This window comes from Poeciliopsis prolifica, unplaced genomic scaffold, assembly GCF_027474105.1.
Source record: "Poeciliopsis prolifica strain line A6 unplaced genomic scaffold, Auburn_PproV2 SCAFFOLD021, whole genome shotgun sequence".
Taxonomy (NCBI): domain Eukaryota; kingdom Metazoa; phylum Chordata; class Actinopteri; order Cyprinodontiformes; family Poeciliidae; genus Poeciliopsis; species Poeciliopsis prolifica.
Genome location: NW_026562396.1, coordinates 816,927 through 842,375, shown reverse-complemented (window position 1 = coordinate 842,375; position 25,449 = coordinate 816,927). Strand labels below are relative to the sequence as shown.

The 25,449-nt window shown below is 37.4% G+C and overlaps 1 protein-coding gene across 1 annotated transcript in view; it reads left to right on the top strand.

Annotated features, from left to right (window-relative positions):
- lgr4 (leucine-rich repeat containing G protein-coupled receptor 4) overlaps window positions 1-23,589 on the top strand; it is a 30,542-nt gene extending 6,953 nt beyond the window's left edge. The window contains exons 2-18 of the mRNA XM_055045237.1: window positions 3,105-3,176; window positions 7,355-7,426; window positions 7,966-8,037; window positions 10,314-10,529; window positions 12,173-12,244; window positions 13,216-13,284; window positions 14,637-14,708; window positions 14,848-14,919; window positions 15,096-15,164; window positions 15,265-15,336; window positions 16,590-16,655; window positions 16,746-16,817; window positions 16,916-16,987; window positions 17,080-17,205; window positions 18,537-18,634; window positions 19,360-19,413; window positions 19,530-23,589. Of these exons, the coding sequence (XP_054901212.1) occupies window positions 3,105-3,176; window positions 7,355-7,426; window positions 7,966-8,037; window positions 10,314-10,529; window positions 12,173-12,244; window positions 13,216-13,284; window positions 14,637-14,708; window positions 14,848-14,919; window positions 15,096-15,164; window positions 15,265-15,336; window positions 16,590-16,655; window positions 16,746-16,817; window positions 16,916-16,987; window positions 17,080-17,205; window positions 18,537-18,634; window positions 19,360-19,413; window positions 19,530-20,935 (2,752 nt within the window). The 3' untranslated portion in view covers window positions 20,936-23,589. The remainder of the gene's footprint in view (window positions 1-3,104; window positions 3,177-7,354; window positions 7,427-7,965; window positions 8,038-10,313; window positions 10,530-12,172; window positions 12,245-13,215; window positions 13,285-14,636; window positions 14,709-14,847; window positions 14,920-15,095; window positions 15,165-15,264; window positions 15,337-16,589; window positions 16,656-16,745; window positions 16,818-16,915; window positions 16,988-17,079; window positions 17,206-18,536; window positions 18,635-19,359; window positions 19,414-19,529) is intronic.
- Window positions 23,590-25,449: the final 1,860 nt, after the last annotated feature.

Sequence of the window (25,449 nt, the reverse complement as noted above, 5' to 3'; positions counted from 1 at the left end):
GCTGATTTTAAGGTCTTGCCTAGCTCATAGTTACATTTAGTGATTAACTTTGTTCATTTGAATATTGGTATTATGACATCAGCCGGAATTAGTCCACATTCCTCTCACTTTTCGCTTTTCATAATCCCATTGCTCCCACTATTCTCTGTAAGTTTTAGATTCTTAACAGTAACAATTCTTCTGACTAGTTAATTTGTATATGAATGACACGTGGAATAATTTTGCCCATCAAACTTGCGTCCGAAAATGTTTTCGCAATTTTGATATTTGATGCTGTGATAACGATTGTGCCTTGGATCTAGTTTATACCCACCCTATTTGTCCTCACATACAGTCACATACGTGTTTCTTAGTACAGAAACACGCCTTCTGTTTCTAGGGGGCGTGTTTTGTTGTTTCAGACAGTTGTGCTGATTTCCATTTCCAGAACGGTCTGCAGGCATTATAAGTGGTGCTCGTCAAACAAGAAGAACGAGCAACAAGGTAGAAAGTAGAAACTAAAAGGATATTGGTTTCTACAAGCTCATGCACACTTAACTAAAAGCAAAACTGAATAATTGCTTCAAAATGTTGCATACACTTCAGAAAACTGATCAAAATAACTTAGGTACAACTTTGTAGTTTGTTATGATACAAATATACAGTAGCTTTGTACTTGTGTAGCGCTTCATCAAGTCCAGAGGACCCCAAAGTGCTTCAAACTGCAGTCATTCACCTATTCATGCACACTGTCACACGCTGATGGTGGCAAGCTACTGGATAGTAGCCACAGCTGCCCTGGGGTAGTCTAACAAAATCCAGGCTGCCATGCACCGGGCCCTGCGACCCCACCAGCAGCAAGGTGGGTGAAGTGTCTTTCCCAAGGGCACAACAACAGAAGCGGGTGAAACGGAGATCGCAAACCACCATCGGCATCGACTTTTTGCGTACACTCTTCTTCTGCTACCAAGTGTTACGCAGATTTTATCAGCAGTGACATCCACTGTTTTGAAGAACTGCAAACAACAAGAAAAAAAAAGCGCAACTGAATTCAAAAGGACTATTTTTACACCTAAATAAGTTGAGACATCAATGACAAAAAGCTTATGTTAATTGGGCAGTCATTCAGGCTGCTTGATATTAGAAAATCTTGTGGTAGTCATAGTGGTTAACATCACAATGGCATTTGCAATATATGCCTGTTTTCTCCTTTTCTCTCTTTCTCAACTGTGCTTCCATCACTCTGTGATCTTGAGCATTTTGGGGTATTTGTGTCCAGTTTTAGCATCTGCTGCTGTGAGACTGACCAACTGGCTAAATATTACAATAGCATAGAAAATGAAAAATATATTCTGCACTCTTTGTGGTCATAATGTAGTTGTAGTCAATGTGTGTACTGACAACAAAACGTAATGTCTGACATGGCTTGTGGTTGTTAAAACACCTCTAATGCAGAACATTTATTTTGCCTGCAAATATACATTGAAAAGGAATATTAAAAACCATTCACTGCAAGCTAGTAAACAGGGTTCTGTAAATAATTTGATCTTAAAATTAGGGTAAGCAATTTTGAATGCTTAACATTTTCAATAACCATTTTGTAAAGTAGGTTTGCTGTGATGTCTTTACATTAGTTGTTGATGTTTAACTCTGGCCTCTCCCTTAAAAGTCTCTGTTTTCTGTTTTATTAGCATGCCTCACTTCTCTCTCAGATTATCTGCTGCTTCGGTGCTGAAATAAATCCAAAGGGCACATGGGATAGGAATTTGCAGATACCTGTTTGTGGAAGCATTTAAGCCTGTCACCATTTATCACAGCTGCATTTTTAGTGTCCTCTTGAAATCTGTTTTAGCAGGGACAGGCCAGGACCTTGATGAGGAAAGCAGCCAGGCTCAGAGGGTGGAAAGAGTGTGATAGTCACTGTGAGGCCTCTAGTATCCAAGCCATGCATGAGGTTTAGACCAGTAAACAATTGATTGAGAATTTAGACAAACTATAAAAAATGTAATTAGAGATGGACCCATTTGAATACCATCAGCTAAACACACACTTTGTCTGCAGACCACCATCAGAGAAGTAGTCCAGGTAGAAAAAGGCGACAGTGGGGTGAGTGAGGTAAGCTAGATGTTGATAGAAACGTTGTAGCTGAATAGTCCGCAGGGTAATTGGATAAGCAGGTAAGTGGAGATGGGACATAGGTCGCTGAGATGATGAGGGTTCTGTCAGGGTGCATATTTTAAAGCCTGTGTGTGTATATGTGTCTGCATGTGTATTTGGGTCTGCAGAGGAAGAGCAATGTGATCCTTGTAGGATTCAGGGGCCCACACACAAGGTCTGAGAGAGATCTGGCTATGAAACTCAAGATGGTCAGTTGGGGAGTGAAAAAGGAAGGAGGGTTCAAAGTGTTTCTTAATTTGAAAAGCTTGTATTTTCTTTTTACTTTTGTTTAGTTTTTTGTTTTTTTCCCCCCAGTTACTGCCTTGTCATCCTTTATGTTGTCATCTAGGAATCTTTTCTTTAGGCTGGCTAAGGGAATTCATTCTCATCAAGATGAAACATGAATTTGCCCTCATTTCTTACATCTCTGCCTCAGGAGGCATGATGGCAAACTTCTGTTTTTTTTATTCTTTTGTTTTAGTGCCATTAGACGTTATTCCTGTTAGAAGTTTTTTTTTTTTACAATTAATGTAAAAATTAAAATACAAACTCACAGTGGATTTTGTAAGGAAGTAAATCAAGTACTGAATGCATACTTTTCATGCAGCTACATGTCTGTTTTTACTTGTTGATTTGAAAAAGGAAGATCCCTGAGGCTAAATAGAAGGGCTTTTTTCATGGTATTCTTTTTCTTGAGTTTAGACTAATACAAATGCATAAAACAACTGTAAGCAATGTTGATTTTAGAATTACAGAAGGTAAGTATTGCTTGATTCCATGTCTAAAATGAAAACTAGGACACTGCAAAATGAGAAAAGAGTAAAAATATCAAAGTAAGCATTTTATTAATTACTAACAGGTAAAACAAATCATCGAGAAGCTCAATCTTGAAGCATCATCGAGATCTTAAACCAAAGGACTGCTAAGCTAATGTGTCGTTGTGTTGCTTTTGTATTTTCTCTCCTCAGTGACCTGAGTATGAACAACATCACTGAGCTTCCAGCAAATGTATTTAAGAAGTTCCCCTACCTAGAAGAACTGTGAGTACATGCCCTTCTTTCTCGTGTTAAGGATGTATTTACTCTGTACAGTGTTGACATGAGCGCTGTTCTTTATGAAATGCACCTGGATATTTGAATTCACACTGCAGGACGCATGGTATCGCTGTAGAGCGTTCCCTCCTCAGGTGTGGAAAACAGGCATGAGGCAACAAATCACTCAACGTTCATGAACTGAGCCAGGGAGGTTATAAAGCATGTCATACAACTCAGCTAAAAAGGCGTTGCAAGATGACACGCATTGAAGCAACGGTCATGTGACATCCGATGTGGATTTTTGCTTTTAAGGGATTATGAGGGTAGAAACAAAAACATCTGTGCGCATGGACCTCGTTGAATGGGCATAAATCTGATCTTGGTGGATGTTTTTTCTTTGCTCTTTAAATACTTCAGTGTCTGGCTTAGTTCTGCTGTGAGTCAAAGATAAAAATCAGTCTGCCTGATATCAGGTAACATGCATCCCTCTGAAGACAAAATGACCAATGAATTAAAATTCTCCAGAGGTTCCTGCTTCACTTGGCCTTTGTTAAGATGTTTTTTCAGCTCTTGTGCATCTTTCAGCTGGCTGAAGCTTCACCCGCTTCTTTTTCTTACACCAATCCAATTTTCTTTGTTGAGAAGCAATTTAGTTTTCATCGCTTTGTGCAGAGGAATGCAAGGCAGGAAGCAAAGGGGCAAAACAATGGTTTCCAACGCAACAGGACTTAAAAACTTGCCTGATCTCTCTATGACAAATGTCTTGTCCTAACTCATCAAAACTGATGGTCTGTTTGATTGACATAAACCCTTAGTTAATTTATGTGTTTGAGGCACCTTTGTTTCTTTCAGAACATATCAGAAAACTTGCCTTTGTGAACTTTGGAGAAGAACTTTTTTGCTTCAGGTCTTCAGCATTGTTAATGAACCGGAGCATTGGCCCTGAGGGCAAAAACAGAGTGAGCTGACAGAGAAAGAGGGGGGGAAAACAGAGTGCAGGCCATCCTTAGTCAGGGAAGCAAGCAAGACAAAACTTCTTCCTCCTTCTTGGTCACGCAACCTCTTTTGCTGAATGCCTAGAAGATCAACAGACTTGATGACAGAGATATTGTCTGTCTCCTTTTGCAGTTTGTTTATCAATTATAACCTGTAATTGATAATCCTATCCATGTAGCAATCGCAACTTCATTTCACAAGTATGTGAAATGAAGTCTGAGCAGATGATACTGTGATATGCTTTGGCATAATTTATAAGCAGAAAATTGGACTGCTTATGATTCTGCAGTTTTAGTATTATTGTGATCTGACTTTATCACATTACAATTTAATAATGTTAATGTATTTTGTTGGGGTTTTATCTGATACCCCAAAACAAATTAGCACACAATCAAGGAGTTTAAGCAACAAGGGGCAAAGATTTAAAAAAAAATATTTTCTGGCATAATACAGATATCACCAATGTACTGTTGATATTTTATCACCAAGACAACAAGAAGAAATCCAGTTTGAAGCTAATCATTCAAGATATAAGGGACATAAGTAATATGTAGGAGCTCTAGTCAGGTGAGACCAAAACTGCTGCATGTAGTTTAACCCTGAACACACTTCCCACACACATGGTCTTGGCAGTATCATGCTGTTGCGATGATTCTTTTTAGAAGAGACGTTGAAGCTGGTGTGAGCTGATGGGAATATGGAGGGAACTAAATATAGAAAAAGTCTGTTTGAGCAGCTGAAAAATTAAAGTTGAGGCTGGTGTTCTTCCAGTACAATAACCTAAAGATACAGCCATAACTCTGATTGAACGGGTAAAAATGTCAGTGTCTGCAAGTGCAAAAGTATTTGAATTTAAAATATTGACTCCAGGGGCACATTAGAAATGCACACCATATTTCTTTTAAATTTTACTATGTAAAAACTTTCAAAACCATCTATTGGCTTTTCTTCTGCTTTACTATTATGCCACAAAGTAAAACTAAAGTAAATGTATCTTATAAGATGAAGATGTGGAAAAAGTTGAAAAGTTGTGAATATTTTTGCAAGTAGTAAAGAAACATTATGAACCATATGTACATTAATGTACATTAATGGTTCAACTAGGGCAGGTATACATCTGAATTGAGATTGAAGTCATACTGTTCACGTCATCATTTGTGTCACCTGTTTAACAGCGGTACAAAAACTGTCTTGAACATGTAGAAACACATCAAGAATTGTATGTGTGTGAGGTGGAGTTTGGTTTTTATGTATAAACTTTTTCTTTGAGACATCATTAAACTTTGTCATTTAATTTACAGTGTAAGGCAGAATTGTTGGAGTAGTGTTGCACAACTCGAAGCATGTGTCTCTTCTTCGTGACAGCTGTCAAAGCCCTGGAGCAATAGGTGATAAATCACCTGAAAGGTTAAAGTGGAGAAGCACTTTCGGTTGTGAAACCAGTAGCTAAACTGAAGCATTTGTCAAATCCTGTTTGTTCTTATTTGCAGTTACCAAATAAATCTTAGCTCATTTTACTGTCTTTTTGAAGATTATTATTTTGCTAAATTTGGGATTCAATCAAAGTTTTTCAATCAAAGTTATCTTCAAAACTGACATAGTCATATTTATACATTTTAACTTGGAGTAGCAGCCACTGTATTTTATTATTCTGGTGTTGGCAGTTGTTTGATTTGAATTTTATGATCTAAATTAATAGCCTCCCTGTAAGCATAAATTAATAGCAAATAATTATCAGGGGCTTTGGGTAACTAAGATGTCATTACTTCATGTTGGTTTTCAAAAACCTTGACTATTTTCAGAACAAATATCTCATATGCAAAATACATGAAGGATTAAATTACACTTCCACCTAAGTGTAATTTATTCTGAGTTAAGCCAGTGTCATAAGAGGCAGCCACTGGCCATTTTGCATGCCATTTTTATTTCACTTTATATTTGTTTTATTTTATGTTGGTGAATTTTATTGTATTTTATATTATTTTATTTAGCACCTACAAAGCAAGATGGCAAAACATCTCAAATGTTTATTGAAATAGAAGAACAAAAGCGAATATACAGTATGTTTTGAGTGAAATAATTGCATGCTACCTTGTTGTTTCAAATATATCTTGAAAGTAACTACAAACTAATTAATATAATAAAAAAATAAGACAGCTGAACTTTTCTATACTTAGTAGAAATGATCATTCTTTTCAACCCCAACTTGATTTGACTTGGGCTGCTGGAATAAAAATGGTAAAGGTTTCTGCTTCCCTGTGATACCAGTCACATTTTTGCTTTTTTCAAGCCCTTAGTTTTTATATAGCTTTTGTAATTCTAAAAAGATGCAGTCTCACAGTTTATTTGCCTGTGGTGCTAAACCAAAGTAAAAGGAAAAAAAAACCTCCCCATTTGAATATCCATGAATAGATAGGTAGCACTCTCAACAAACTCCAGGCCAGGGTTGAGTAATCTCTCACACCTACTGGTGCTCTAACATAGTCAGTTCTGGTTCTCAGCCTCACACATAGCAGCTCTTGTTGCTGGGAACTCGGCCTGGTCTGACTCATGTTGCATGGCGATAAATCTCCTGCTAATCTCTCAGGCAAGATAGTGTACTTGGGCTCCATGTCCCAGGCAGCTTGTCCCATGCTTATTTACACCCAGGTTTCCTATTTACTTCCTGTTCCCAGCAGGAAAGGGAGGTGTCCCCTCTCTTAAATAATTTTGACACGCACTGAAGCAGCTGTTTGATAATAACAGTTTCAGAGAAATATAGGTTGTGCAACCTTAAGAGGGATTAAAAAAAAAAGAATCCCTCTTCAAGGATTCATAATTTTTTTTCAACGTTTTTGTGAAAGGACCACTGATTTTTGAAGTTGCAGTTACTAAAAAAGGGGATCTAACGAAATAGTTCGAAATAGCTCAACACACTAATCTGTGTTGAGCGATAGAAGAAGTGATGACAGTCCATAACAAAGGTACATGTCTTTGTCACTTTGAGCTCCATAATCAGCTTGAGAGGTGGAACCTAAGCTGCCCAGGGCGTGTGGAGGTTTAAAGCTAAAGCAATAATTAATTTAAAATTCTGTTGTACTTTACAGTTTCAATACAAAGAGATAAAGTGTAGTGAATGTTTTTGAGTACTTTTGAAATGTGTACAGGCTTAATAATTAAATATAATTTTGACTCATTATCTCATCCAGACGACTTGCTGGGAATGACCTGACATTCATCCACCCTGACGCCCTGTCTGGTCTGCATCAGCTCAAAGTCCTGTAAGCATGCACTCTCCCTGCCAATGTACACAAACATCTGCATACAGACTTACAAATATGGCAATATAAAGTTTTCCGCACAATAGTGTAAATAGTGAAGTTTGGTATAACGTGCATTTTATTCATCTCGGCCCAACATTTCTTTGAGCCTGCACCAACAGAACAGTGAATGCAAGAACTGCTTTAATTTTATTGCTTCATCAGCCAGGTTGCATCAGACTAGTTGTACACACATCGTATGTCCTAAAAGATGCACAAAGGGCATTTCTGTTGATTTTACACCAAGTAAATAAGTCGTAGTCCAATTTTCTTCACCAGCTGAATTGGATTGCACCTGCCTGTGTTCATTGATTAAACTTTCATCCAAGTGTGTGAACTTCAGGTTCACACATTTAGATGTGTGGCAGGGCAGGTCTAATCTGTGTTGTTGTGTGAACTTTAAGTTTGCACTCTTAAAGTACATTATTCAAAATTTATAATAATAAAATATTGTTCTGACCTTGGCTGACATTTGAATTGTCGCTTTTTTTCCTTTTCAGGATGTTGCAAAATAATCAACTTAAATCTGTCCCCAATGCAGCATTGAAAAACCTTCACTCTCTCCAGTCTCTGTAAGTCTTCAGTATGAACACACACATATATGCACATATGTGTTTTCATAATTATTTATGGGTGTTTTCTTTTGCAAAACCTTTATATTTGGGTGGAGCTTCCTGTCCAACAGTAATACCACAAGTATACACAATACCACAAGAACCCAAGGCTATTCCAAAAGCAGAACTAAGGTTTTATATGCATCTTCATCATATGTGTTTATGCGTCTCTGCTGTCACAGTAAAAAAAAAAAAAAATTGGTACATGCTATATGAAAAGTTAAAGTCAAGTACAGAGCTCTCTAATCAGAGTGCATGTGCAGTTCACACCATCGAAATGAGCACTGCAGCAACTGATAAATATCTCTTTAATTCCCCAGCACTTCAGCTTTGCTTTGTATTCAGTGTTGATTATACAAATCTAATTCAAAACTCTGTCTGATTATCTGCTCACAGTCAAGATAACATGTTACAGACGTGTGTCATCACAATAATAAACATCTTACCTCCCAAATTCCAAAATGTTTGCACTGACCTTGTTAGGATTTTATTGTTAGTAGTCATTCCAACACGCTGACTTGCTATCTCCATGAATGACTGTTCTGTTCTGCAGTCTGCATTTATTTCACATACTGAATAATCACTAAGCCTTGGGGATTATTGGAGGAGGTGTTTTTTTTCTTTTGTTTTTTTACTTGAAATATCCAATTGAGTTGCAAATATCATAATTTGAGACTGTCTTGCTGGAGTGTTGAATTTTGGTTTTACAGTCTTGTATATAACTACTGCATCACAAAATGCCCTGATTTGTTATGAGAAGGTTTGATTATATGTGAAAACTTTCCTCTTATTAACAACAACATTTGTGTACTCTGACATTATTTTTGCTCATTTCAGTTTGGACTGATTTTTTTTATTTTAATTTTTTTGTAAGATTGTGAATTTCATTTTGTTTCTGTGTGTAAAATGTTATCGTTCAAAGCTTCCTCCCCCACTTGCCTTCATATTTGATACAATTTGAAGGTCTTAGCTTTGTATCTGTTGCCTCCCTCCACAATGTGCCTTTGAGGTTGACAGGACTTAGAGTAATGAGTTCAGCTGTCGAAATGTGCTGAAAATTCAGTTTTCACCCATCACTCTTGTTTTTTCCTCCCCCTGCACTTTACAGCTCCTTTATCCTTTAAATTTCCTTTTCGTGTCTATAACATATCTTTTTTTTCGTTCATAGTTTTAAGTTCTGTTGCTTCAGAAATATGCTATGCTAAAGTACAGACTTGGTTAGTAATAAGCCTTAGATAGCTAAATGTCAATCAAGATTGTTTTCCTTCCAGTGCAGATACTTGAGGAATTTTGAGGGAGGGTGAGACTCACATTCAGGGAAGATTCTAGGGCAAAACTGCTTGGTTCAAGTGAAAAGAATGCTCATAGAGGTTAAACAAAGACAACTTTATTTATTTTTTTAATCTCAAGGGGAATGTTTGTCCATCTGAAATCTCTGTCAAATGTAAGGATTCCACATCTCCTATCTTGTTTAAGTTTAATTTACATTTTGTGTTATTTTATGTTGAGATTCTGCAGTGGACATAATTTGGCTTTGATTATTAGAAGAAGTGGACAGGTCTACCTATAACTTAGATTGCATCATGACTTCTACTCTCCTTACATTTGACAGTGTTTGCTCATAAGCAGTGGAGGTACAGATTAATGCTTTCTAATGTTTTACAACTGTGGCTATTTTTGTAATACATTAACTGCAATCACAGCACTCTGGCAGTGTCCAAGTGTACAATCTAGAAGTGTTGTTTGGTATCGGTCATGTTTTTCCTGACAGTGACGCTGTTTGTTTAAAGCAGCAGCTTCAACAGAATATTTGCAACCATACAAACCACAGCTAAATAATAATTAAATACTTTCAAAGACATTTATATGACGCGCATATTAAACCTGCAGTTAGCCCTGTCGGCGCTGCGATTGTGGTCATTCTGATGAAAACATTTAAACATGAGCATTGTAAGCTTTATGGAATCGTTTTATGTTCATTTTAATTCAGCAAATTATATTTAGAAGCATCAAGGTTGTTGTTGTATTCTAAGCTTCTGTTCTCAAAGAAAATTGACAACAACATGTGCATCAGTGAGTCTTAGCACTTCAGAAATTGTAAAATGAAATCCTCCAATAAAAGATCTATATATTTATTTCATCATGTGGGAACGAAAGACATTGAAAATGTTTTAACATCTGTATAATTTCATATCCATGTGATTGATCCACTAATTCTTTTTCTGGATCTGTAGCCGCCTGGATGCCAACCACATTACAACTGTTCCTGACGACAGCTTCGAAGGTCTCCAACAGTTGCGGCACCTGTGGCTGGACGACAATCACCTGACAGAAGTCCCTGTCAGTTCCTTGAGACACCAGTCAAATCTTCAAGCTCTGACTCTGGCTCTCAATCGGATCTTGTATATACCAGACAACGCCTTCGGAAACCTGACTAGTCTAGTTGTGCTGTAAGTCTTACTAAGCTTCAGATTTGATTGTGGTTTAGAATATGGTTTTACTCTGCGGCGTTGAATGTTTACAATGTGATTCACTCGTTTCTTTGGAGAGTTCGCCATAGTGAAGGGTGTGTACAGAGCAGAGTAACCATCAGACCATGAAATGTAATTTGCTATTCACACTGGTATCTTCAGCATAAGTTGTTAAATATGTTCATTAGATCAATTACACTTTGGCTTTGTTTATCATTGATCAACCTCCAGTATAAATACAGGTCAGTATTCATAAAGTGATGCATTATTTTATGAACCTCAGTTAATAATAATTCTACTTACTTATACCCCCGGCAGAGGTAGATTTGGATTTTTATTCAACTAAGATGTTTATTTCTGATTGCAAACAAGACAGACTAAATTTCAAGAATAAATTTAGAGCCCACTTAACTGAACCCCATTGAAAACCTCATGGTTATTCCACCAAATATTGATTTCTGAACTCTTCCTGAGTTAAAACGTCAGCATTGTTTTTTCTAAATGGATATGAACTTGTTTTCTTTGCATTATTTGAGTTCTGAAGGCTCTGCGTCTTTTTCGTTAGTTTGACCATTTCTCGTTTTCTGCAAATAAATACAAAATTGTTGCTTGGACCTTTGGAGACATGTTGTCAGTAGTTAGATAGAATAAAAGAACAATGTTCATTTTACTCAAACATATTCCTATAAAAAGTAAAATCAGGGAAACTGATCATTTTAAGTGGTCTCAATTTTTTCCAGAGGTGTATATAATATTAAAGCTGCATGTCAAAAATGATTTGTTTCCTTATAAATAATAGCCAGTGGAAATGTGTTCTGGCAGTCAAAATCAGCTGACCAGCTTTTTCTTTTTCCCAATTTATCTTTGATGATAAACTCCCAAGTCTTTGGGGCCTTTTGACATCTATAGATTCCCCATCAGCAAATGGACCATTCCAAACTATTAACGTTACTCTGAGAGGTGGTACAAATATAACAGCAGAATTATCAGCAGCTCAAAATGGAGGGACCAGACTGGATGGACAGTTTTTAAGTGAGAATGCAGGATCTCACTCAAAGAAGTTTGGCAAACTCACATATGCCACAATTTGCCACCAAATTGGTTGTACTCTATACCCCCGATATTGGCATATTGTTCCTCACAAAGTTAACAAAAAAAGTTAAAGCTCATACATACCTGTGTTTTCATGCAGACACATTATAAAGTGAAATGTGGCATTGGGGTTTCAGTGTGGAAAAAGATTATAATGCCCAAACTGATATTGAATTAGGTTTATTGTGTTTCATAGATGGAGAGAAAAACAGCTCTGTCCACATTGGGAGCTTGCATTAGATTCTGTGATTTCACCAAAGTTGTTTTTGCTGTTCCACATTTGGACAAACTCAAACATTCAAGCACCCATGCACATTGAGTGGTGCATGGGTGAAGGTTTGTATAAACATACCAGAATAAACAGGAAGAAATGACCTGAATTTATTAGTGAGTTCAGCTCTGCTGTGTAGTACGAATAGAGTACAGACTCTTCATTTACTGACCCTGCTCCGCATAAAAAATGTGCTAAATGTTCAGTTTAGAAAGTCTTGTTGAATATCTCAGAGATGCAACTTATTTTGCTTTTCTAGGCATCTTCATAACAACCGAATTACCGAGATAGGAGCCAACTGTTTTGTTGGATTGGTGAACCTGGAGACGCTGTAAGTCCACAGTTACTCTGTATTTTGTTTATGTGTGTGTGCAGATGTATACTTGCATGCCTGCATGTGTTTATGTATCAGTTTGAGTCAGTTTGGGTTTTTGGACTCTTGTTTGTATGTGCCAACAGCTCCCCCACCCATCTCTGCTACAGTCCTCAGACATCATTGTGTCCACTTCCTCCTTTAATTGCTCTAGGATAAATAGAGCAAAGTACATGATGTTTATCTAAATTTCCCTCCCAACTGTTCACTTCCTCCTGGCCCACAGCCTTACCTAGTGACAAAGACATCAATCGTCTCTGAATGGTCAGCTGATAAATATGAAATTAAACTGTTGTTGCTTATTTCTTGAACATTGGAGATTTGAAGGCAATTTGCCATTTTAGAAATTGTCTAACATCCTAGTAAAATAAAATGACTGATATATTTTGTAGATGGTGATTATTTCACACTTTCACCAATTGTTTCATTATATTGGAAATATGTGTTATGTTACCGTCAGGCTGTGTATGAAATATAATGTATTGAATTAAACAAATTCCACCACGTAGATATTTTGTAGCTTTGTAAGATGATTCATACGTGACATTTCGGAGGCTGCCATTGGAAACATTTTAGATTTTTTTTAATACACTTTGACTGGAGATTTTTGAAAGAAAACTTCTATTTGTATTTATTTTCATAATCCAATAAAATACTTAACAAGACACATTATGGAATCAGTTTATGTAGAAATGTATTATTGAACAAAGGGGATGTGTTTATGAAAGCTATAGTTATGATCCCTGTTATGATAATTGAAGAAATTCATCTGAAACTGTTGAAATCTAATAGGTTGTTGCTTTCCCCACATTTCACTTAAGTTTGATTAAAATTGCCTTAAAGGCAATCCATAATTTTCACAGACACAAGCTAATTGTAGCAATCTCACACTGTGACTCAAATCTCTCTGTCTCTCTCTCTCTGTTTAGAGATCTTAATTTTAACAACTTGAAGGAGTTTCCAAAAGCAATAGAGACCTTGCCCAAACTGAAAGAACTGTAAGTATATACCAATTTAAGATAAGGGCTGTTAAAGCTATGAGTAATGCTTTTTGCTGTGTTGTATGTCTTAAAAAATACAAGTATTTGAGCTATAAATTTGAGATGATGAACATCTTAATGTGGTGAAAACAAGCAGGGTTTTCTGGTTTATGCTGAGTGTGAAAGTGGATCTTGTTCTCACAGTTTAATATGAGACAGACACTCTGTGAAAAGATCAAGTTCCTCCACCCTCTCTCGTGCTGCTATTGCCATCTGAAGAAATTCACTGCTGCAGGTCAAAAACAACCAATCAGAGCCACGAAGAATGTGTTAGTGCTGTCAGTCAAGCTTATGTATATGCTGCTAAATGTGCTAATGGCAAAGAAACAACTTGCCACTATAGTAAAACCAGTTATCCTCCATCACCAGTGGCAGTAATAACTAGCATTAGCATTCATGGCAGTCTATGTTGTGGTGAACCAGACGTAGCATACGAAAAAACAAGGGGGATCATGTGAGCAGTGTGCACACAAGCGTGATTGACAGCAGTAAGATCCTCCTTGCTCTGATTGGCTGTTGCTGACTGAGTGGTGTATTTCTGCAGTCATTACTGGGAGAATGTAGAAGAGCTTGATTTTATTTTCATATTATCTTATATTATGCACTCATGACATACTGATATTTTAACAAATATGTACAAAAATATACTTATAAAAGTTGCATACTGCAGCTTTAAGACTGGACTAAAGTTCTTATGAAGGTTGTATTTGCATGACCTCAAACAAACTGTTCCTGCTCGAAAACAATTCTGTAAAGAAGAGTAGGCCAAAAGTTTACCACTACAGCAATGTCGAATACCTGATTTAATAAACTCTTTGTTTTTTAGTTTAGGGAAAATTACTTGTTTACAGATTGCTTTCGATATATTTTCCACTTTATATTAAAGCCGTCATTTAAAAACTGCATTTTGTATTTGATTCATTATCGTTAGTAGTAAAATGAGTTTGAGATGCTTGACAACAAAACAAAATGAAAGATATCTGCAAGTGAGCAAGTGTTTCATTTATTATGTCAATATTTCAGACAACATTTTGATTCTTAATTTAACATAAGAAAATACACATTTAAACTTTCAGGCTGTTTGAAGGCTTTACTTTAAGTTCCTTTATGTAACAGTTGAAAAAACACTATTTTCATTTTTAAAATAATATTTTCTGGCTTCTTCTGTTCTGCTTCTTCTTAATTTGATGGAACTAACTATGCTCACTGCTTTATCATATTAGTTTTGTCTTTTCCGGTATATTGTTTTTTTCATTTTAACCTGACAGTGATGATAAGCATCTAATTGCTGTCCCTTGTTTGTTCTGCAGTGGGTTTCACAGCAATGATATTGCTGCCATTCCAGAAAGGGCATTTCATAACAACCCCATGCTGCGAACCATGTAAGGTCAAACTCACACAATGGAGCAGTCTACATGTGATTTTATCTTTAAAGGACACAAGTTTAAGGCACAGAACAAATGTCCAGAAGATGGTGCCATACTCATTGTGCTCTCCTCTCTTATTTTGATCTTATTTCAGACACTTTTATGACAACCCTCTGTCATTTGTGGGAGCTTCGGCTTTCCAAAATCTCTCTGACCTGCGCTCTCTGTAAGTTTGACTTTGAACCACGAGTTACTATCTGTGTGACCTCTTCAAGTTAGCTGTGATCAAAACATGTCCTAAGTTAATTATATTTGGTTTATAGCATTTATCTGTCATTCCCATCAACACATACCAGTGTTTGGACAAGAAACATTCCAGTATTAATGTCAAGAATTTTGCAGAATGTTGCGTGGTGCCAGTTTGATGAAGGACTTCCCCATCCTCACCTGGACTAACAATCTAGATAGTCTGTGAGTAATATAACATGTTATTCTTTGCTGCTTATTTGTGTTTCAGATGCAAGAAAATAGTGTGATTTTTGTTTGTTCGTTTCTTTCTTTTTATCTCTAGGACCCTCTCAGGTACCAAGATATCATCCATACCTGCTGATCTGTGTGAAGATCTCAAATTCCTTCAGACACTGTAAGAGACTCTTCCAGTTACAGTATTATGCGTTTCTTTAGAATTACGGCCACCAATTCAGTTTTAGTGTCTGAATTATTACAATTGCAAAAATCTGGGATATTCTAACTCAGGTGCTGGGTTAGAATATCCCATGAAACTTTTCCTAATAATAAATTTGACCTTTTGGATTGTCCTCGATTCAGATGATGGTGTTTAGCATTAGTTGCTGATTCTGACAGACTGGAGGTGACATTGTGATGATTGATTGTAATCAACATTGCCATTGTAATGTCAATAGTAGTATTGCAAGCACATGTTTTGCTGATATTGTGAAGCGCTTCTTTATAAATACCTCTCTCAGACTGACAGCAGGAGGTCCATTAATTTCTGAGTAGTTCTATTGTCAGTGTAAATCACATCATCCAGTCTGGCTTTCAGGGCTTCATCCTCTGATTTCCTCCTGGTCCTGTTCGCTTTAGCTTGATGCTTCAGGTTGTCTTAAATGCCGATGTTGATCTGGTCACAGAAGCACTGCTGAATAGTAAGGTGGCCTTATTTAATCAGATTTCACTAATTAAACACTATTTTTTATACTCTGTATCATCACAAGTTGAATGTTGCTACTATGACATTTTGGTTTATATCTGGTCAAAACGTATTTATGTTTAATAGAAAAGTTTGGGTTTAATTTTGTAGTGTGTTATTTTATACCTATCTAATGCGGTTGAGAGATTAAAAAGAACATTCAAGTGACAATAAAAATTGTGCCAGCACATCATCTAACAGCAGCATATTTTCTACATGACTTCTGTAAGGTCTTAAAAGTCATAGATTTTTTTTTAAGCCTTAAAGATTTGAAATACACCAATTTTTTCCATTCTCCTGTGATTTTTTTTATTTTTTATTTTTTAGAAATGCCCTTATGTTGTGATTTGTAGTTCTGGCTGAGGATTTTACGTGTAATCCTGTACCCGAACTACAAACTCCATGATGCAGGGAAGCCCTTGAAATTAATTTAATTCAGGACTTTCTACCTATATTTATCGCACTTGGGTTGTTTAGCAAGTGAAATATAAAAAAGAAAAATAAGCATATTGTTAAGTTTATCCCATAATTAATGCTGTAAAATTTTAGTCATGTTTTTCTGAAAAAGATAAAACCTAACTTACTAAAATTTGCAGAATCCTCGCTCTGAGTTATAAGCAGTTTATATAATTATTTTGTTGATGGTTTTCTTGTTATTGAGGTTTTTGGGTTTTTCTTTTAAACAGTGACCTCTCCTACAATGAGGTGAAGCAGTTACCATCCTTCCAGAGTTGCAGCCGGCTGCAGGAGATGTGAGTTGAATTTTTTTGTAAATATATCGTTAGTTGTTGCAATAAATGAGTCCTAAGGTAAACGTCAAAAATTCTTCTTGAAATCTGCAGAAGCTTCCAGCACAATCACATTCAACAAATTGACAGAGATACTTTTCAAGGTCTCTCAGCGCTCCGTTTGCTGTAAGTCCTTCAAGACATGGAATAACAAAACCTAAGTTCAAGAAAACAAACATTTCACTCACTGTTTTTGTGTTTTCTTGTAATGTGATAATTTATAGAGACCTGAGTAGAAACGAAATTCGAGTTATCCACAAAGATGCTTTCCTCAGTCTTACTGGACTCACCAATTTGTGAGTACAACCTTCTTACAAATCTGCATGGATTTGTCCATTTTGCTAATGTTTAATAAACATTAACTGGATTTATTCAAATGATTCTGCAGAGATCTGAGTATGAACTCCCTGTCTGTAATTCCGACAACTGGTCTGAGCGGCGTCATTCAGCTGAAACTTTCAGGAAACCCAAAGATGAAAAATGTCCTTCCTGCAAAAAGCCTGCCAAAACTCAGGTGAGAATGAACTCGTGTTTCCTTTTGGGCTTAAAGCATCCAGGAGAGAACTGACTGTGGAACTGTGACATTTCAGGTTAAATTTAATATAAAATAACACCTCAGCGTCTTTTGAGCATCTCACAGAGCTCTGCTCAATTTATCATCTTGGAATAAAAAGGCTATGGTATAACTTCAAATGTACAAAGATATGATTTGGCAGAGACAGCATTAATTCCTCAGCAGGGACAGAGAAGATGGTCTACGTTCATGGGAAGATGGATGCAACTAAAAAGAGGGCAATCAGAAAACCATTTGGAGGCTACAAAAGTTTTGATACATGGGCGAAGTCGTTCCTAAGACATACAACCGGAACTACTGTGGGATGACTTTGTTCAAAGCATGTTCATGTGTAACAATGGGCTAAACCTGTAATTACATTTCTTTTGATCTCCTCTGTGAGCTTGGATTAATATGATTTTCCCAAGAAAATAGTAAAATTTCAGTTTCTGAAAGCTGGTAGAGATGGACTTTGAGCTGTTGCTGCTTCAAAAGGTTGTTCACTAAATTACTGAATCAGGGAAAGAACCTTTCAGATTCCCATTTGTGTAAAAAATACTTTTTCCTCCTCATCATTATGCTCTACTTTGTGTTGGTAGAACACAAAACATGTTAATGTTTGTGCGTGTTGCATAGCAAAATGGAAAAAAGTTAAAGAGGTATTAACTGACTTCTGCAAGGTTTTGTATTTGATTTCTTGAAATATACTTTGAAACATAAAATGTTGCATTACTAGTCATTGAAAAGTGATAAAACCAAAGCACAAAAGGGAAAAGGCAGAAAATAACTGAATAACAAGTCTATAAATGGAAACATTAACATTTACTGAAAGGCAACCTTATCAGCCTGTGAGATGTGTTTTGTAATGATATCTGTGTTTTTCCAAGGTTAAGGATACAAGAGTTTTTTAGGACTTGGATAAATTGTATCACAAAAGGGCAAGCACTCCCAAGTAGTAATACAGACTGCACTGCATAAACTCACGCTGAGTGCTCTGTTGTTGTTTAGTTTAGCTGATACCCTGGAAACAAATGAGAAATTGCATGCTAAGAGACAGCAAAACAGAATCCAACACTGCGTGTTAACATTTAATGAGGAAGCCAGGCAAATCTGTTTTCTGCATATTTGTTGCTATCCTAGGAAAACATCCAAATATTTGGATGAAAACAATCAAAAAGCCCAAATATTTGCTGAGCCACACTCTTCCAATAATCTTTTTAGGAGTGTTTTTAACGATGATGTGCCGTTATCAACAGACTCTTAAAAACCTTATTTTAAATGATTGTTTGCAGGTCCATCTCTGTCTCTTACGCCTACCAATGCTGCGCGTTTATTGGATGCGACTCGGTGACGAGGTCTTCTGAGCAAACGGACATGAAGAAATCCACAGGTGGGAATGGAAATACAGAGCTGACGTGTTAACTTGTGCTGTCTCTCATAGAGGATGGATTCATGCGTTTTAGTTTAGCTAAATCTCTATGTAGAATTAACAACAAAGGGTTTAAAGCTGGATTTAGAAAATAAGACTCAGCAGTATTATTAAAAAAAATTTCTCAGGCTCAGTGTCAGAAGAACTATATTTAATGCAATATTTAATGACATACTGGACAAAATGAGGACATGAATAAACAGGTGTTAACTTAGTCATTATTAAGACACCAAAACACAGTGATGTTTATAATAAATTTATAAATTCAATGTGAACGGGTTTTAATCGATTTCTATCATTTTTCTTAGATGGTGTAAATATTACATTAGAAAAAATTTCAAAATAATATAAGTTAGTTTTTTGGATGGTAAATCAAACATCAGATAATTACTGTATGTAATTATTACAAGACAACTGTTTATAAATCTTAAAATAGAATGATCATGGTAATTTAGGTTTAAAGAAAAAATGTTTTAGTTATTGCAGCATCAGTTTAAAGTTAGAGCTGCACTGAATGTGGATTTAATTAGAAAATGTTCATTTTAAGTCATTAGAAACTTGAGGCTTCACTCTGAATTGGGGTTTGACTTGCACTTCGAAAACTTGATTTGTGTACATCTCTGCTGATTATACACATTCACATAGTCTGATCACTTGTTTTAATGTCTGCTTTTGTGCCATTGTAGGTATAGAAGATGGTGAGCAGGTCTCAATGTTAATGCACTGTTCACCTTCACCAGGTAAACAGTCGAGCGTTTCTAATCTTGTCTCTTTTCTTTGCTGAATAATTCTTAGATAGTCCTAAATCATCTTACTACATTTTCATTTCTAAACACTAAGCTGTTTCTGTATTCAGGAGCCTTCAAGCCTTGTGAGCACCTCTTAGGGAACTGGATGATTCGTCTGACAGTGTGGTTCATCTGCCTGGTGTCGCTGGTCTTCAACAGCCTGGTGCTGGTGACCACCTTCTCGCCTGCTCACCAAGCCGCTGGTTATTCCCACTACCTGACTCCATCTTTGTCACCAGCCAGGCTGCTAATGGGTTTGCTGGCCCTGGCCAATCTGCTCACTGGCCTGTATGTCGGCATTCTGACCGTGCTCGATGCGGCAACGTGGGGATCCTTCGCCGAGTTCGGCGCGTGGTGGGAGATGGGTCCCGGCTGTCAGATCACCGGAGCTCTTGCTGTGTTCTCTTCGGAGTGGTCGGTGCTGCTGCTGGCGCTGGCCGCCGTGGAGCGCAGCATGGCGGTTCGGATGATCCTAGGAAAAGTGCTGATGTCGCCCAGGAGGAATGGCAGCAGCCATCGCAGGTGTTTTAGAGGCTACCAATGCTTTGGCCTGGCTGCGGGGCTGCTGGGGCTGCTGGCGGCGGCCGGAGCATGTCTGCCTCTTCTGACCTTCAGTGACCAGTCATCTTCTCCTCTCTGCCTGCCGTTCGCTGGTGGTGAGAGTCCGGCTCTCAGTGTCACCGTCACTCTGGTCCTGCTCAACGCCCTGGCTTATCTCTTCACGGCTGCAGTTTACACCCAGCTCTACTGCCACCTCGGCAGGGTGGAGCTGGCGGACCCAGAGCAGACCGGCGCCCTCCGTCATGTCGCCTGGCTCATCTTCACCAACTGCATTTTCTTCTGTCCCGTCGCAGCTTTTTCCTTCGCCCCTCTCCTGACCGGCTCTACAGCTGGTGGCCCGGAAATTGCCAAGTCCGTCACCCTCATTTTCTTCCCCCTCCCCGCGTGCCTGAACCCGGTGTTGTATGTGTTTTTCAGCCCAGCTTTCAGAGAGGACTGGTTAAGGCTGCGCGGTCACATGGGTTTGACACAAGAGGCGAAGGCCGGCACTGAAAGTGGCTGCGACGATGGCGGTGGAGGGTCTGAGCTCACAGACGAGGGATCCTTCTCCCACCTGGGCTTTGACTGTGGTGTGTACTCTCAGCTTTGTGGAGAGACTGTGTGCGAACAGTGCGAGGCAGTCCTGCGTGCCCGGACCTGCTCTTCCCCCTCAGCCTCCTCGGTCTGCAGACATTTTGTGAAGTCTCACAGCTGTCCCACCCTTCTGGCTGGAGCCGCGATATGCCAGCGCTCCGAGGGGTTCTGGGCAGACAGCGGCACGCCTTCCGCTCAGTCCGAATACGCTGACGAGGGGGACTCTTTTGTTTCAGACAGTTCAGACCAGGTTCAAGCCTGCGGCAGAGCCTGCTTCTGCCAAAGCAGAGGACTTCCTCTTGTACACTACTCATACAACATACCTCGAGTCAAAGACTAAGGATGCCTCAGTGCTCCAGTACGTCAGTGTGCACAGATATGTCCGTCATGTGAATTTAGATTCGTCATGATTATGTAATTTTATATATAAATATATATGTCAGATACATATATATGTCAGAACAGAAAATGTGCCAACTACCTTTGCAATTCATCAAGCACTTATGTTTCTAATTACTGTTAGCAAAGATGCAACCAATCATTGAAAGGGAATTTCCAGCTGAGAGATCATTTCTAGATTAAATGAACTGAGTACTTCGTGTTACAAACTGCTCAACTAAACAAAATCTGACCACCGGTGCCTGCCTGCCTCTTGCGATCAACTGACATGACGATGACAACGACGCAAGCTAAAGGGGGTCAAAGATGTAATGATTTTTTTTTTTTATGTGTTCTGTACTGATAAGCTTTGTTAATGTATCGTGCATCAAATTTTAACATGTTTCCACAGCAAGTTTATTTTTTTTAATTTGATGATTTTATATATAAATGTAGCAAATGTAATAATCATTGTTAGATTTTTTTAAGGGTTTTCTTGTGTGTATGTGTGAATGTTTAAGGTGATCCAGGGTTCCGACACGTTTTCCAGGTCAAGATGAGATTGGAGAAATAAAATAAGAAAAGTAATTGTGTTTTCAGACTTCTCTTTCCCATTTTCTAAACATTGCGCTCTTTCTTATATCCTTCCCACTTTGTGTCCATCTTTTCTTCCTTGTGTCATTTCCTTCCCTATACACTTATGTCCTTCAGTCTCTGTCTTTACTTTTTATTTCCTGTCTGTCCTCCTTATTTTCTTGTTTTCTTCTTCCTCATATTGTCTTTTACCCCCCTTCTTTTCTTCCTTATGTCCTTCCTTTATTGTCACCTTATGACCTTCTCCTTTCCTCCTTTGTCTCTTTTTTCCTCCGTTTCCCTTTTTTTTCAGTGAACTTCAATATTACATATGAAAGAACGCTGGAAAGTCGAGTCATGAAAAGTATGAAACTCTAAAACGGTGGGTGTGTTGGAACCCTGGTGACGTTCACCTTGTGAGGGTTGAATGATTTAGCATCGATAACTACTAGCCAATGAGCACGTGATTGTCACACACCGGCGCAGGAATGGTGGAGGTCAGTCTGTAAGAAAAAAAAAAAAAGTATTTTGCTTTAACCTCCTCATACTAAGAATGTGATAAAAGTAGCAGATATCACTGTTTCAACAACTGTGTGTGATCGCTTTGACACGTGTTATTTATTGTTTAAGCAGACAGTAGTGTTTGGGTAGAGGCGGATTTGTGGCAGCCTCTTTATAATCCAAGTATTCACCAAAACAGCGCCTCTCTTTTTATTCCTTTCTTTCATTAGGTCAAATTAGGAAAATCTCACCTTCTTTAAGCCTTTGAACTTTTTCCCCTGGTTTTGTCATCCTTTCTTTTTTTTGTTTTGTGTTTCCAGACGATGTAATGAATAGTGTTGCTTTGACTGTATCTTCTATCTATTTTGAACCTCGTTAAATAATCCTTGCCAGTTGTGGTACAATTCAGTTTAATTAAGTCTCCATTCAACTTAAACTCACGAATGAGTTTAACTTTCTGTGCTGGTTAACGACTGGCAACTAGCTAATTCAACGAGAAGGTATGGAAAACTACTCCACATAAAACAGAATGAACCTACATATATCCACATTTTTTGTGGCTTGAAATGTATACATTATGGTAAAAAAATGGTAAAATATGGTATGAGATGACATATTTATTCTCCTGTCAAGTTCCATTATCGGTGATTTCTTACTGTATCCTTAATTAGTTTTTTATGTATGTGACAAAAAGAGCATTATTGTATTACAAAGTGAATAAATGTAGATGTCTTTTCATCCTGACCTGGTTGAGCCCGGGCGTGACAGAGTCTGACGGATGTTTAGTGTGCTCAAGCATGACTGCACGCATTGAGGTGGTTACACCCTCGGAGCATGTATCCACAAGCGCACGCCATGTGAGTGCTCAGGAATTCAGGCAATGTAGGGAACTGCTCTCCTCCAGCACCGAGACGTTCTCATGTCTTCTTTCGGCTCCAGTCTGTGTTGAATTTGATTATTAAAGTCACATCAAGACACGACGCATCGATTCTCGCATCAACCAAAATGTCTGGTTTGGTTTTGCCATCTGATCTCCTGTCTACTGAAAATGTACGAATTTTTCAGTGGTTTATTTTATATATATATATATTTTTAATGTAAATTATTTGAAAAGGAAACTCAAGAATGGGATGCTTGCTAAGGAAGCTACCTCTTCGGTTGTTGAGGCTGCCAGCAGTGCTTTGTAAAAGAGAGTCTGTTTTTATTTTTCACTGTTTGCATCCTCAGCTTTATGATGTTAACCTTGGCTGTGCATCATTTTAGTAATGTACAAGTTGTGGGAGGAATCTATGTACTGTATACTGTGATTTATTTTTATTTTTTCCTGTTTCTTAACCAAATCCTAAATGACTTCTTTTTTTTTCTCTCATAAATACAAAATTACAAAATACATATTAGCTGAAATATTTTACATTATTTCTGTTTAATTTGAATCTTACTTGCAGTTTTGTGTCAAATCTCCCTGTGTCTTTTTTCTTTTCAAATAGGTAAATGAATTCTTTAAATTGTGAATGAATAAAATTGGAAAAAACAAAACATGAATCTTCTTTTATGCTCATTCAGCTTTACATATTTAAATTTGAAGTGTACTCGTTATCTTTTATCACACTATTGTGTGGAATTGAACTGTTAATTATAGCACATGACCAGGCTAATATATCTTTTCCTTGCATTCCTGGGAGTAAGTTTTACTTTAGAAATTCGGTTTCTAAAGTAAAACTAAAATAATAATAATAATTCTCAAACTGCAGACTCTTAACTTTAGTTACATAAAACAGTAATGCAAGAAAACAAGATATTTAAAAAAAATATATGAGAAATGTTAAACTCTTTTTAAAAAAAATCACATTTTTCTCAATTTCTGTAATGTCAGCAGTACTGAGATCAGCCGGATGAGAGAATCACACCGGTTATCCTTTGACATTGGAAAAAAGCTTTATGTTTTCCATATCTGCAAATATATCTGCATCTTTACTGACTTGCTGTTTTCATGGTCAATCAAAAGATAACTGATTAAAGTAGGTAAATATCTCTTTATATGAATCACACAAGGTGCTTGTTTTCCGGAGATTGAATCCCAATTCTCACCATCAGCACAAGAAGGGTGGCTTCAGGAGCTGCAGTTCCCCCTTGTGGTGGCTGAAAGAGGAATCCATGTTGCTCGACAGGGGAGTAGAAAAGTTCAAAAGTTTTACGCTAACCTTTTGGCTTTGATTTTAAAAAGTCAATCAAATTTAGATCTCAAGGGTTGCATTTTAGATATTTCAGTGACAGCAAAATTAAAACAAATTAAAACATTAGCCTGGTCATTAAAACTCTAGAGAGATAAAGATTTGTACACTGTTATAAAGAGATTATAATAAAGCCTGTTTGCTGTAGCATTGTTGGAGAGCTAAATATCCACTTGTTTCAGCTCGCATACAAGCTAGTGTTGGTACTGCAGCACAGCTAGCAGATACAGGAAACTACAACAGTAACAGACAGACAATGATACTATGCAAAAAAGGAAAAAGTCACATTCTGGCAACTTTTGAGGCAACAGTATTGAAGTGAGCATGTTGTTTTTAATATTGACAATATTAAATATTATCGTATTTTCTGGACTATAGAACGCACCTTAAGCTGCATCTACAAAGGTTTTTTTTTTCTTAATGGAAATGTACATATCTAAGCCGCACCGGGATATGAGCCACATGGTTCAAAGTGTGGGAAAAAAGTAGCGGCTTATAGCCAAAAAAAAAAGGTAAATTATTTAATATTAAATATTAATATTGCTTTAGTATTTTATTCTCCTGAATAATATGGCTTCTGTGTTGTTTAGGCCTATATATTAAATTTGTTGGTTTATTGTTATTTTTTAGGCATAATTCTATTTTGGGTAAAAACAAAAAACTTGCATGTATAGAAATAAAAAGTAAATATGTATGCAAAAGAAGTCAGACTTGGAATAAATGAATGCTTTGGCTGCAGAGACCTAGCAGAGAACTGAAACATTTTTTTACAGTACTAAGCTATTACCTTCTAAAAAATCGTGTTCAGTCACATTGAAACTTTTGGATTACCAGCTTTATGTCTTGCGTCTGTAAGAATCTGAAAAAAAAGCATCGTAATGAGAACATTCCTGCTTGCATGGTGTCAGTACTGCTGTTTCTGGCTATGGTTCAAACATTTACGTGGTTTCGTCCGGCGCGGTCATGCTGTCCTGCCATTGCTGCCATCATGCTCTGTCTCCATCATGAGTCGAAACGCAATGTTTGGAACCAGTTTGATAAATCGAGCTTTGCTCTGAACCCTGCTGTCCTTTGCGCATATAATTTGTAAGACCTAGTTAAATATCGAAGCACCTGACAGACACAGAGGCGCTGTCGGCCCTTTATGTGGCCAGAGAGACGTGTGGAAAGT